Here is a 15,188-nt window from a genome sequence, read left to right as displayed (position 1 = left end):
ACTGCTGGCTGGTCCACACAATATAGGTGATCTCAGGTTTTACTATCCTTATGGGGACATTTGGTCCCCACAATGTAATATAACAAGGACACACACACACACACACAAAATCAATAAACTAATATAAACTAAACTAAACTAATATAAATGAATCAAATAGTGAACACATTTTCAATAAGTATTTCAGAAATACATACAATCCAAAATGATTAAACTGTACGTGTCTATGTCGCCACGTCGAGCATTTGTGCTGTTTTTATCAATTTACTGTAGATTTTATTCATATTCTTACTGCAGATTTTTTCAAATATGACTGGATTGATTAAAACTACATGCATTGGTGGATTTTAACATTTGGTTTTACAATAATTCATTAAAACATGAACTAACATGAACTAACAATGAGTAATATTTACCAATTTTTGCTAATGTTTGTTAATACAAATGTTCATGTTAGTTTACAGTGGATGAACTGATTTTAACATATACAACTTTTTATTTTAATAATGTATTAGCAAATATTAAGATTAGCATTTATATTAATAAATGCTGTAGAATAATAGTTAATTGTTATTGTAAATGAAACCTCATATAGTAAAGAGTTACCAAAAAGTGTGTTTCAGCAGAACAGTTTGCTATCATTTTTAATGATATATGTACATGTATTTTAAATATAAACTATTGTGCTGCTATCAAAACTGTAAACTGTGGCACTTTCTATTGCAGCCACTATTTTCTAGTTGTCAGTCGTGAAACACAAGCTCTGCTAAAAAAACAATTACATACCTTGACTTCGATCTCTGCTGCTGTTCTTTTGGTAATCTCCAAGTTCTCCACCAGTTCAATGTCTCCGAGGAAGTTTCCGGATGCTGAGGAGAGGCGTGAGAGCAGGTTGTCCTCCAGAGTTTTCAAAGTGATTTTGAAGCCGTTCTGCTCCTTTGTAAGGTTTGACTACAAAGTAAAAGACACAAAGACATGTGATAAAAACAAGAGCAACATCAGGCACATAGAAAGATCAATATATGCAGCCGTCTTTGCAAGGATTAACAGACTTCCTCTCGCCAAACATAAAAAACCACAACTGCCGAGTGTGATGGACCATCAATAGTAATGAATCCATTCCCCAATAGATAGAGAAACTAATGCACATGAGTGACGATCTGCAAAAAGCTGTCAAGTCACACAGACATGCTCAGAGCTGTCATCTCAGATAATCTTATATTGGATGGTAAAGGCACTAATACATCCCTGAAGAATGTTCAAAAACCTGCACAAAAACAAACCTATAATAGCATGACTCGTGTCACTCTCCCTGTGACCACTGGAGCCTTTTGAGACTTTTACAAAGAGCTACAACAAATAACAGCACTAGAGAAATATCACAAGAGCGGTTTAAAGGAGTAAAACGGGTATATTAAACTAACCCATCCTAATATCTACTGGCATCTTGTGCGTCCAATTACCCTAGAGATGAAAAACAAACAATTAACTAGCATCTGAGAGACTTACTGTGATGAAAGTAACACTTGCCATTTCAGAAGATGATTTGAGAAGAGCTCATTAGTGAGACTGATGCGTCTCTCCACGGATCACGGTGTCATTTATTTGACCTAATGGTACTGGCGGATGTGCAGATCTCAATGTGAATGCTGTAATAAGACACTCACCGCAATGATAATGGTATAGCATAATGCAAAACACAAGCCAGGATATATGGACAAACCCTCTAAAAATCATCTAAATAAAAAACGGTTCGGTTGTATATAATAAAATCCAGTTGAACTTGCCATCTTACTCTATGTTAAGGATTGTCACACTTTTCTTACAACTTTCAATATTAATTAAGACCACGAGAGTTGGGCAAAATTTTCCCCATCCTTAGGATCTCAGCTTGGAAACATGAATTATCTCAAAATAACCGCACTCACTCCCTGTCAGTTATTAAAACACTTTTTTGGTTTGATGTAATTTGTTCGGAAATGAAAACCGTCAGATTAAGACACATTTCAGGAAGAGGAAATGAACTGAAGTGAGAAAAACAAGCTGAAAATAAAAGTGGCTTTCTCTAGGGAAAGTGAGAGACTTCATGGGGAAGTTCAACCCTGTGGCACAATTGCTTGCTTGACCATTCTAGCTAATTATGTACAGTAATGTTATTATGCTAATATACTAAAGCTAATATAACACATTCGCAAATGTGTTACCGATAGTCTAAACTTTCATTGTTCATTAGCAAAATTGCTAAGGGAAAGCGTGTGCAAATCATTTACATTAAGGTGCAAATAGTGCACCACTAATTAACCTTCTGTCAGTAAAGGTGAGAACACAGAGCAAGAGAATCTTCCTGAATCATCAAATGTTCTGATATGCATGCAGAGCTGGAACAACTGACCACATAATGACAAATTATCCTTGAGTTCAGCCAATCTAGACCTCAGAAACTGATGAATCCAACTAAGCTTAGGAACACCGATTAAATAGCATCTACTTAAGCTCCCCGCAATTAAGAGTGGCGAGAAAGTTCTGATATAAGCCCAGCAGCACATCTGAAGCACCTTGAGCTCCTCCAGGTCGGGTCTCTCCATGCTGACCACGGCCGCCAGCAGCTGGTCCTCCAGGCCGTCCCGCGTCACGGTGAAGTTGACCAGCGTACACTGAGCCTGAAGCTCAGGCTGGTAGTGAGGGTTTGCCAGCTTGGTATGAAGGATCAGACGGAAACTGGGGTTGTACTCGCACTCCTTGTCGCCAATCTTTATGTAGCTGTTGCGGATTAAAAATGAGAATTAGCTTATTATTCACTGCAGGTGCTATAAGGGATGTTCCACATCTGTAGGACTTTCTTACTTTTATGGAACATCAAAGGAAAAGAAAGTTAGAAACTGTCAAACTCAAATGTATACATGTATTGCTGTATGGAAGATTATTAAAAAATAAAACAACACACAGGTTTGGACAGACGTGAGGGTGAATAAACACCACAATAATCATTTTAAACAGCAAAAAAAAAAAAAAAACACCATGCAACAGTTGTTATAAGGCGAGACACTACAGGCAAAACCAGTGGGTTTTTTCTAGATTCTGAACGTTTGTTCTTTTATCATTCGCCTGATTTATACACAATTTCATTCCTAAAAACATCAAACAAAATCAAACAAGAATTATGAACCTGACTTCCAATGTTCAGATTTATGTGTTGGAAATATATGCAAATTAGTGCATTAGTGCAATTGAATTAGATAATGTCTCATTTGCATATTTAACATAGTTAAACATAACATCTCAGAAAATGTGTAATACAAAGCAATTGAATGGAAAGTATGCCGATATCTATTCGTTTAATCCATACCCAATAACCTGTATTGTCTTGCCTTAAAGGTGCAGTAAGTGATTTCTGAGAAATCGGGAGATTTAAGACTTTAAGACTTTAGACTTTATTTGTCCCCATAGGGCAATTGGTTTTGCAGCAAGATAAACACAGAACAGTTCACAGATGCACAAATACAAGACAAGAACACATAAAAAATAATGAATATGACTGGTCGTTGATTAGAGTAAAATCTGATAATTTCATAATACAGCAACAATTCCATAACCAACCCCCTTTCAGCAACAACATCAACAAAAACAAGCAATACTATACATATAATAATAATAATAATATAACCCCATCACTATTTAATAGTTATAGACTGTCTACTCCTCTGGGCTGAATTCATAATCAAGATGGCTGTCCTTTTTGAAGAAAGGCTGAAGAAAGGCTAGGAATGAGAGATGGCTGAGAGACATAACAAAAGAGAAAAGCTCAGAGGAATATCACTGGAAGAAGATGGGCTCCGAGCTTTAGGACACGGGTTAATATTAAAAAAGCTTTCCAGCACTGGACAGGCCTGAGTGGGAAAGACAGAAAACAGACGTTTCTGCTCCATATGTGAGTAACATTGGTTTTGCTTTTCCACAGAACTGAATTATGCTGTTGTTGTAATGTTAGCTCTGGTAACGGGACAGTTTCGAGTGTCATTGTCTGTCTGGAGCTGCTAACCAACTCTTGCATTTGGGGGATGGAGCAACGAAGGGAGGGTTGTGTTTGTTTGGGTTGATTTAAATTGTCAACAGTGTTTCTCAGAAATCACTTCCTGCACCTTTAATAAAAAATGTTTGCAGAGGCTAGTCACATTTTGTCACATAAATATTCTCACCGTCCTTTCTTTATAGTTTCACGGCCGAGCAGGGGACCGAGCACTGGATCGACCGCCTCTTCTAAATTCTCAATCAGGACGACTTCACCTACAGATAATGCCCTCTCAATGGAGTCCAGGTATCTATATTGGAAAGTAAAGTAATACGCATTAATAATGAACCAAGCAGATTGAGTATGGTCTATTCCAGATGTAAGGCATGTTTCAAGCGTCTAGAGTCTACCCTCTCTGCCCGATCCTGATGATACGCAGGTCATCTCCATATTTGTTTTTGATCCATTTAATTCCCTGCAGCTGCGGATCCACCATGAGTGGCCAACGCTCACAGCTGGTGAGGATGGTGGCGTTCTCTGTGGACATTCTGTCTGCCGGAAGCCCTTCGTTCTGCCAGGTTGCGATGTCAGCGTCATCCGTCAGCATGGTCAGTGGGTCTAGACCTGAAGTGACCGGGATCGGCACCTGCAGCCAACAAGCCATGACACTGACAGATACTGCGGCTGTCTTTATGAACCTTTTTTTACATTATGAATAACCGATTAAAGTCACCATGAAATAAAAAAACGGACAATTGCTTATTTTTATGGAATATCATTATTGTTTTAAATGCATGTTCCTGGTAATCTTGAATCAGAATAACTTCTCCTCCCTCTTGCAGTGACTTCTCTTCAGTGATGATGAGGGTGGGGAAACCTGTCACAACCATCCAACCATCAAATCAGTTCCGCATAGACAAAATTAAGCCTCACCCTATAAATGCTCGTCTTCTAGAAGCGTTTCACTTGGATATACGGCACAATAGGAGAAAATAGAAGAGTGCAACTTCCATTTCATGTTGACTTTAACAATAATGCTTGTTGATTTCAAACGAAAGCCACATTGGCCTTAATCAAACATGCAAATGTTATTGTTAAAATGAAAACTCCTCAATGTTTAGCAGTGACTGGAACAGACCTTGAGCTGGCTGAGGTAGGGCCTCCAGGCTTTGTCCATCAGCTCCAGGCGGTAGCGTTTGGTGAAATAACCCAAATAAGAGACAAAGGCTGTGATCAGGAGCACGTCTCCACACAGAGTCTCCTCCTGACACTTGAAGTTCTTCACCGCCTCTGCCCAGCGCACATTCTCAGACGCCAGACCGCCGACCTGAGACGCAGACAGAAGGAAGTAAATTGCATGTTCACCAGAGCCTTGAGCAGATTCTACTAGCAGTAAATTCAGAATAACAGTACTTCTGACATGCACATACATCTGGAGTCTGCGTGTTTCTTCTAGAATGATGCTGTTTTTAGTAACACGGACAGGTGCAGATCACCATTTGTTCACAATGGTGTGGAAATGACACACTTCAACTTTAAGCCCACACTGCAGTGCAGGGTCACAATCATTCATCATAATGTGCACTTCAGGCAAAAGCCAGCACTGCTGCTTGTGTTTGTGTGATTTCCTGCTGATTAGTATAGCTGCACACTTGACTGGACAGCAGAAATGACTTATTCTAGGGGTTTGCTGCATTTCAATTATTATTAAAAAAAAATCTGTTTCACTGTTCATAAATGTTTTTCTTAATTAAGACAGGAAACAGTGGCTAGGGCTTTGATTGGACTCACCAGACGGTTGGCCAGAGTGATGGTGTGCGCCGTGGTCTCGGCCTGCTGTTGGCACCTCACTTTGTCTGTTGTGGCTTTCTCAAACTTTGCCAACAGCTTTGCCAAGTTCTCATTAAGTAGCTGTCAAGAGAAGAAGACAGGCAGAGAATGTTACACGTTACTTGTAAACCCAAACCCAAAAACTAAACTCATGCGAATGCAAGAGGCGATAACAATGTTTGTTAAAAATTGGACATTTTAGGTGTGGATATACATAAGTCAGAGGATGTTTAATAAAGCCGTTAAGGAGAGAACAGCTTGTAGTTTTACCACATTTAACCATCAAAAACCAATCTGCATTCAAACTTTTGAAAGCCATATAGAATATTGCTAAAGTAAATACATATTACAGAAATGGATTATACAGAAAATAAATAAAGTTAAGTAATTAAAAAATGAGGGAAAGGATAATATAAATTTAAATGGATAAGACCAGAACAGATGCGTTACTCACGTTGATTTTTGCCTTGATGACAGAGAGCTTGTCCTGTGCGGCGGCGAGGTCTGAGTTGGCTTTGCTCAGGGCCTGTCTCTTGGGCTCGACCTCGCAGTAGACTTCATAAAACTTCACGATGTTGATGACCCAGGAGCAGAGGCCTGCTGCGGCATTCGATTTTGCTGCTATGAGCTCAGGCTGGAAGTCTGGATCCTGGAGGTACGGCCGGATGGCTTTGAGACAGTTCTCGTGAATGTTTTCCTTTTTGAAATTGATCAAGGAATCAAGGAAGGCGTCGACCTTAGCCATCATGACTTTTGCCGCCTTCCAGCTGCGGTCTTTGGGCACGCGACCGCCAGGAGCCGTGAGGACCATAACAGCAGCTGTGACGTTAGTTACAGCAGCTACAGGAGAGCCGAAAGACTTTAGCTCGGTCAGATTGTTCTAGAAAGAAGAAGAAAATAAATATACAGTAAGCATACATTCTACAATATTATAATGTATATGTATATTCATCTTTAAAACATATGACATTCAAATCTCAGACCTTGTTGAGAGTGTTCAGAGCCTCTTGAGCCGCTATTAGTGCAGGTTCAGCTTTAGCCAGGTCCTCCTCACAGTCTCGCTGTTTGCGCATCACTTCCTCAGCGATGATGCCCACCTTCCGCTCCTCTTCGTCAGCCACCGTCTTCTCCCGCTCCACCTTCTCCTTCTCCACTCCGACAACCTGGATCAGTTTGTCTGCACTCTCGTTCTTCAGCTTCAGCTCCACTTCCTGTGCCGCAAGCTTGGCCTTCAGGTCGTCCACCTGAGTGACAATGGTGAGTGTTGGTATGAAAAGCATAAATCAATGAAGAGCAATACATGTGTGTGATACATGCATACAAATATACACGCACACACGCACACACACACACACACACACACACACACACACATAGTTACATACACAATATAATAACAAATATTTATTATATATACATAATTATAAACCTAATTATAATAAAAAAGAATAAATGCTGCAAATTTACAAGACCTTAATGTAAATTTAAAGGATAATGGTTTGATAATGAATGTCTTTTTGTTTTTATGTCGTAAATAATGGATAATGCTCTTGGTACTTATTCTTGTACAGTAAGTTAATGTTGCTGTTTTGGAGATATTGAGGGACCTGCTCTCCTCCCAGAAAGAGCACATGAATTTATGGTATGGAAATGAATCTTACAACTGTGCTGCTTCATTGGCATGAGTGCTTGCAGCACAGCTATAAGATTCATTTCCATGCCATAAATTCATGTGTAGGTTAGGGTTAGGCTAAGGCTAATGATTTTAATGGTCCTGGAATGTAATTACTCTTAACAATTTCACCAACACAGACAATTCACACCACACAGACAAACACGTTTGTTGGGTTTTGTCAGATCAGTGTGTTATGCATGCTGGCGTCTGTTGGCGTTGGTTGGGGTTTGTTTTCACCCGACTGAATATGTTCAATCAGCGTTTGTTGGTGTCTGTTAGGGCAGTGTGAACATGACAGTTATTTTTTACAAAACTCTAAATTCAACGCCGAACTTGTTTGTTAGTGTTTGTTGGCGTTTGTCTGTATGGTGTGAATTATGTAAAAAAAACACTACAATTGTTTTAAGAACAGAAGAGCAAACGACTGGTTCACCGAAAATTCAAACACAAAATGCACTGTTTATCTGCGCCTGACTCTTTCTGCTAAAGTCAATAGATAGTTATCTTGTTATTTAATATGCAAGGTTTATATGTCACGTGATGCTGAAGTGAAGAGGACCTGATTGAGATCACCTGAGCTGTGGTACTGTTGAGCTTCTCCAGGCCGTTTTCCAGCCGCTCCATCTTGGATGTGAGATCTTTCCTCTTGAGCGACAGCAGGTTCCCGTACAGCTTGATCTGCTCCAGGAAGGACTTAGGCGTAGTGTAGTTATAGCGCCGCTCATTGGCCAGGTAGTCCTTCGAGGTCTTGTTCACACTCACGTGTACGTAAGCCATGAACTTACTCACAGAGTCCTTCACCTCAGGCTGGACATGTGGAAAAATTAAAATTGCAGTTCATCCATTAAATATAATAACCAGCACAGTGGCAGAAATGTCATTTGGTCTTTCATGGCATTTTCCTTTCCCTGAAATATAATGTAGAAGGTGACTGCACAGTGCTCGCCCAATCTAATTATGTTCTTTATGACTTCAGACATTTGCACTTCAATCTGTTAAACTTTGCTCTTTTTAACCCTCTGAGACCTATAAATGGGATCTCAGTGCTTTAGATTGAGGGAATCGTGATAAAACCTGTTGATGAAGATGTTTCTCTAGATATGTGTGTCTCACCTGGATGTTCTCCACGTCCTGTAGGAAGCGCAGACTGACTGACTCCAGCGCATCCTGTGGCCACTCGTGGAACCAGTCGATGGCGGTGCAGTTTACCACAGCGGGAAACTTTCTGCTGCGCACCCTGAGCTTACTGCCCACCGGAGAGAAACAGAGCGCCACCTGCAGGACGACAACAGTGTGAATCAAATGAAAACAGCCTAAAGTTCGGAGGTCAGACGAGAAACGCTGCACTGAGGATTTAAGATTCAAGCGCGCGTTCACACACCGGTGACATCTGTCCGACTCCGGACGACAACAGGGGCATTGCTAGACCCTTTTTACTGAGGCACAACCCCATACTAGCCAATCATTTGAATGATTTCAAACTTGAAGGCTGATTGTAATGCCGGCTGAAGCAAAAATATCTTGTGTGCATCCTCTTCAAACACATGTCTCGGCCACACCCCCTCGCTGTGCTCCGGCTCTGTCACGTTTATCTGCGGAATCCTCGACATGCAGTCAGTCAGACGATTGTTAACTCACTCCTCCCTTTCAAAGCACATAGAGAAGCTGTGGTAATCATGGCCAACACAGGACAAAGATTTCGTCGCCTGAGAGCGCAGAAAGTGACTAGAGCTCTTTAGAGAAGTTTTTCCCTTTAGGGCTACGGTAGAAACATCGCGAAAATGGCGATTTTACTGTAAGAGTATCCGCGCTGTATTTACATAGGTGGCTCATTCTAAGGTAATAAAAACATAAATACAACACTTAAAACATAGTTGTGTATATTATATTGCATTTCTGTCAAGAGACCTTCATAAATACTACATACTGCACCTTTCATGTTTGCCTTGATTTAGTTATCAGTGAAATCTTTGTGAAGTGACTGGCTCATTTAAGGGGCTAGTAATTTATGGTCACGTGTCAAATAAAAAGTAAATTTGCAATGATGAAGTTAATGTTGTTAGTAATTGTTTTAAAACGATCATGGTATCTTATAGAGTTCCAGCAATAGCAGTGTTGCATGGCCGCAGAAAACAATCTAGAAACAACTCTGGATGACACTCACATTGTTTGTTTTCCCCCAAATTACATTACATTTATCTCAAATTATTGTTACATAACGACTCGACCCTATGCTTAGTGTGTGATGTTGCTGTTTGAGCGTGAAAAATTAAGCTCTGCAAAGTCCCTCCAGCGGGAGTTCTTCTCTATATCAGTGTCAGTGTTTCTGAACTCCCTCAAAAGCCTCCATTGTAGTCTTGAGTTTTCTTCTGGGAACAAGCACATCAAAATATTTCTTATTTAAATAATTAATATACAGGATAAAGGGCGAGGGGCTGGTTAAGTTAGTTAGTAGTGTGTTGAAACTGGTGGTTATGGTAAGAGGCGGGACATTTCCCAAAGAAGCTCAAAGCGCTTCACCAATCACAACACACTGGTTACATTGGAAATGAGAACTGGAAACTTCTTTACAGAAGCTTTGGGAGAACAAAGGCAGCACTGTGAGGCTTCATGATTCATTCCGGCTCACACACCTTGAGTTGCCTACGGACGCGGTCGATGAAGAACTTCCAGCAGTTTTCCCTGGTGTCCATCAGACCCTGGCCACGCACTTCATTCCTTAATGAAGAGATAATATTCTCCACCTCGTCGTCAGGGAACAGGTCAGGGATTTCACCTGTGATGAAGACAAAGGATAATGTTGAGGCCCACCGTTCAGATGGATGCTGATGATATCAGTCTTACAGTGGAATCAGTGCAGTCTTACAGCACTCTGACAGAGGGAGACATTAGAAATTGACCACAGAAACCAGGAAAATAATAGAGCTTTCTGAAAAAAGACAATATTTTAGGCCTGAGAAATAAAAAATAAAAAAACAATTATATCAATATCTTGATACAGAGAACTGACTAAAATGATCCATCTTTTTAACCAAACATTCACTGTGGACAGGAAGATTAAAAGGAATTTAAAGGAAATACAGTAAAAATCTACATTTATTATGGCATGTTTTTCACTATATGAACAATATAAGGATTAGTATAAAACATAAACAGCAATAATTATTAGCTACATAATTGGTTGCCAGAATAAATGCATTTTAGAAGTTGCATCATCATCATCATCATCATCATCATCATCATCATCATCATCATCATCATCACCATTTTATTACTGTTATTATTATTCTTTGTTGTTAATAATTAATAAAAATATGATTCATGTAAATATCTTTATTAACATATAGCAAAGGTATTGTAGCACTTCAATTAACTTTTTCCTAAAACATTTTCAAATGATTCACAGAAATGAATCCAATAGCTACTGAAGTTTAAATCAATCTCTTAATCGAAAATAATGATTGAGCACTTTGTCTAATGACACTTTAAAAAACAGTCTTTAAAAAACGACGGGAGAAATGGAGAAAATAAAAAGCACATCCAAATCTCTGCAATATGAAGTTTATACATAAGAATATACCCCATGCATATTGTGACGAACGCTGGAGATTTCTCTTTTTGTTTGACTTTGGCCCCACCTATCTGAGCTTTTCTGCAGCATGTTCTCCTTCTATTGACAGAAGACAGAGATAATTGAACTCACCTGGACTGAAGGACATTTAAGAGACGAGAGGCAAAAGGGTTCGGCAGTGTGAACGTGAGAGGCTTTTCGTGCTCGGGGAAATTGGGACCCTTTGTGTTGCTCGAGACCATTAGGGTTTGTAAGGCAATAAAGAGAGCTAGGTAGAGCGTATATGTGCAGTTAGATAATGGTGGGGAGTGTGTAGGAGCGCTGGCCACATGTTTCAGGAGCGTTTAAAATAAATTATTCGTCTCGAAGATCAAGTTCAAGTTTTTTTCCTCAAAGAGGACTCATGAGTACTGCAGACACTGATTCCCAAAGAGAACAGAGGTTTAATAAATTCCAGTGACATTTCCATTAACTGCTGTGACTGCAGGGATGAAAACAACATGAAGCAGGGAGCGTGCTTTCTCCGACGCCATTGATCGGGCACAGCTGATTCCTTTCCCTTGACCCCGGGGTGAGCTCTTGTTTGTGGATATGGGGAAGTGTTTTCCATTTTAATTCTCTTTCATGTTGTGTGTGTGTGAGAGAGTGTGTATGTTGTAGTTGTGGGTTTTAAAGTTTACATGAACATGATTACTCCATGTGGGCGGGACAGGGGAAGCGCCGATTTTCCACTTTATAAACTGATTGCCGTTTGATCATGATTTCTATTGTGCTGTGTGGGCCTGGGGATAACCACTAGAGTGCAGTGCAGTGTTGGAGCTTCACTGGTTTTCACTTCATTTAACTTATTTAAATGTTTATTTATATAATTATTTATTTTTCTAAATGAAATTGTCAATAAAGTTATATTCTTCCATAAAGTCCTGGTGTTTTTTAATTAATATTTTTTTTATTATAATATCATATAGCAGAAAAAACAAGCAATACAAGGCTTACCAGATGCTAAAAGGTCATTCACCAACACTAGGAACTTCTCATCTGCGACCTGGGCATCTGTCATGAGGAGCACTGTGCCAATATTCTTCACTCCAGCTTTAATGTACAACGCACCCAAATCGCTCTAAGAATACACAAAACAACAATCACATGCCACCGAGGTCCTCTTCCCTGGAAAATTCCCAGCAGAACATTAAGAAATTAAACATATAACAGACATGAAAGCTGATACCTATTCAAACAATCCTGTGCAATATCATATTGTGTTCAAGAGCTACTCTGTGTACTTGATAATTATTCCATTATTTTTCAGACTTCTGTCTGAAGTTGCACCTAGACCATTTACAGTCCAGCGAGGAGCATCACAATGAATATTTAACGAAAGCAAGTAATCGCAGCAGAAAGCTCTCCTGTGAGTGTGATTTAGAGCAATTGTTTTGAGTCAGGCCTATAAACCTTTAGATCGGGGATGCCGTATCCTTTCTTCAGCGTGATCTGAAAGACCTCCAGGGAGCTGATGAACGCCGCCAGCCTCGTCAGGCTCTGCTTCCCGCTGCCTCCCACTCCCACCAGCAGAGCGTTTCCCCGCGGAGACTCCAGGATCCGATTGATACGGCAGCTGAAACAAGTGAGAAGACGTGTGAAGCAGAGGAGCAATCAAAGTGCTGAGGAATGCTTAACTAACTCAACCTCTGTGAGTAGTTAACTGTTGACCAGTACAGGTTCATCAATGGCCAGTGTTCATTACACAGAATAATGTGTAACGGTACAATTCAATGAACACTTATTTTACTCTACTCTACTCACACAGATTTGCTTGTTATTAGTTGATAATGCTGTCAGCAGAGTTTGAAAACGGCAAAGGTCAAATATCAACCAATGATGTGTAAAATGCATATATTTTTTTAAATGAGTTGGTGGGTTGCTAGTCAATTCATTAATTTATAAGGGGTTAAACTTATTTATAATAAAAGTATAACAACTTAATTTTGCTTTATAAAGATTATCATGATTCACTAATAATATTTACATCCCTGGTAAAAAATGTATGTGCATTTAAAGGGTTAGTTCACCCAAAAATTAAAATTCTGTAATTAATTATTTCACCCTCATTCCAAACCCGTGAGACCTTCGTTCATCTTCGAAACACAAATTAAGATTTTTTTTTATGAAATCCAGATCTTTCTGACACCACATAGACAGCAGCCACTTTAAAGGCCTAGAAAGGAAGTAAAGCCATGGTTAAAATTGTTCATGTGACTCCAGTGGTTCAACCATAATGTTATGAAGTGATGAGAATGCGCAAAAACAACTACTTTTTTCAACAATTTCTTCTCTTCTTTGACACTCTCCTACAAGCAACACAACACATGCATGTGACGCTCAGCCAATAGTGAGCCATCGTTCTGCCATAGAAGCGCTGCACTGTGAATAGCTTTCGGATTTAATAAAAAATATCTTATTTTGTGTTCAGAAGTTGAACGAAGGTCTAAATGGGTTTGGATTGACATTTAATGACAGAATTTTTGAGTGAACTAACCCTTTAAAAATGTTGGACTACAGTAAATGTGACAGTGTTCTATAAAACGCTCACAAGACATGGTTTCAATGCAGAAAGATCTATCTAAATGTGTTTGGCTGTGGAAAAATTATAAATTTATAGATATAACATTTCCAAGAGGACTCTTTCTGGTGTAAGCTGCACAATCTATAGCAGTCTATAGAGGTGAAATCCATCAGCAGTGGCCCTTTCTGGCACTCTTACATATGAGACATGGCATCCTCGAAGAGAACAAGGTTCAGAGCCGCATTGACTTCGTTGTAACCGTCAAGCGCTTCCAGCAGAGTTTTGTTCAGGCTCCCCCAGGATTGCACCGGCATGTATTTGGGTTCGCCAATGCCCGTGGCGAAGTGGCAGTACATATTCATTGCCTTGATCTCCTCCAGGGTCTGCTCCATATCCTGATGGGAATAAAAACAGCCTTAAGCCCCGATCAGACAGAACGCGCTTCTCAGGTTTGAAAACGCGAGGCGCACCGCACTGCCTTTTTTGGTTGACGTTTTTTTTAATTAAGAAAAGAGCAGTGCGCTGGAGTGTTTTTTATGTTGCTTTTTTTAAGGCCTGCATCTCCATTCATTCAATTGGACAATAAAAAAAAAACATGAATGACGTTGGATGCTCCTACGAAAAACACGAGTCGCAGCAGGCGGCTAAAATACATAAACAGCATGCCAAATGCTCACTGCTAATAGAAAACACGTTCTGTCTGATCAGGGCCTTAAAACGCCATAAAATATTCAAAGGTGCTGCTGCCTTGGGAAGGAGCTCAAGTAATACCAAATGACTGCCACCCTGAGAATTCATTCAATTCATTTCCCTCTCCAAAACCAACAACCAATTGTTTGTCCTTTCCTTGACTTTCTTGCAGAGCACTAGCTTATAAACCTCAGGAGGACGGAGGCCTTGGAGAAAAACAGTAAAAGTAATTTTTGCTTTTTGCTTTTATTAGCATTGGTTCTCACTCTCTCCAGTGAAACTCTCTTACCTCATAGAACTTTTTCACTGTGTCTGACTGTATCTTGTCAAAGAGGGCGAAATCTTTGTCCTCCACCATCTTGTCGCGGTAAACTCGGTTGGACTCGTGAAGGTAGATCTTAACCAGGTCCTGAGTAGTACGCACACACTCGCTGGTGCAGAAAAGGATGCCCTGTAATGAAATCGACAAAACAACAGAAGGTTTGGCGTTTCTTCTTGAGCATTTCAAATGTCAAAATACTGCACAAGATCTCAGTGGCAAAGCAATAAAACAAAGGCATAAAAAAGATACACAAAAATACTGAATTGTTGAAGGCTGTGAAACTGAAAACATAAAGAGAGGAGAATGATTTCATTCATGGAAAATTAGCTCCATTCTGTCAGGAGCTCTCTGAACAATACTGTGATTCCTGTTCTGTTAAAACAGATCATTTCATTTCTGAGTCAAACTAATAATCCAGAAAACTTCAGTAAAGACAGAGATACCTATGAATCCTAATCTACTATCCAGCAACTCTGCTATTATCAAGTCAAATCAGCTTTATTTCTATAGTGCTTAATACACATACAA

General features: G+C 39.7%; 1 protein-coding gene across 1 annotated transcript in view; it reads right to left on the bottom strand.

The window, feature by feature from the left end:
* Positions 1-15,188, bottom strand: part of LOC137055533 (dynein axonemal heavy chain 9-like) — a 70,290-nt gene that overhangs the window by 15,698 nt on the left and 39,404 nt on the right. Inside the window, exons 42-56 of the mRNA XM_067429346.1 lie at positions 14,628-14,789; positions 13,847-14,043; positions 12,538-12,700; positions 12,082-12,205; positions 10,148-10,290; positions 8,628-8,789; positions 8,088-8,321; positions 6,823-7,083; positions 6,294-6,719; positions 5,801-5,920; positions 5,148-5,336; positions 4,420-4,655; positions 4,197-4,319; positions 2,556-2,760; positions 787-951 (exon numbers count right to left, since the gene is read on the bottom strand). Coding sequence (XP_067285447.1) covers positions 787-951; positions 2,556-2,760; positions 4,197-4,319; positions 4,420-4,655; positions 5,148-5,336; positions 5,801-5,920; positions 6,294-6,719; positions 6,823-7,083; positions 8,088-8,321; positions 8,628-8,789; positions 10,148-10,290; positions 12,082-12,205; positions 12,538-12,700; positions 13,847-14,043; positions 14,628-14,789 — 2,910 coding nt within the window. The remainder of the gene's footprint in view (positions 1-786; positions 952-2,555; positions 2,761-4,196; positions 4,320-4,419; positions 4,656-5,147; positions 5,337-5,800; positions 5,921-6,293; positions 6,720-6,822; positions 7,084-8,087; positions 8,322-8,627; positions 8,790-10,147; positions 10,291-12,081; positions 12,206-12,537; positions 12,701-13,846; positions 14,044-14,627; positions 14,790-15,188) is intronic.

Source organism: Pseudorasbora parva, chromosome 21, assembly GCF_024679245.1.
Source record: "Pseudorasbora parva isolate DD20220531a chromosome 21, ASM2467924v1, whole genome shotgun sequence".
Taxonomy (NCBI): domain Eukaryota; kingdom Metazoa; phylum Chordata; class Actinopteri; order Cypriniformes; family Gobionidae; genus Pseudorasbora; species Pseudorasbora parva.
The sequence above is the reverse complement of the archived record's forward strand: the minus strand, read 5'-3'. Positions and strand labels throughout refer to the sequence as shown.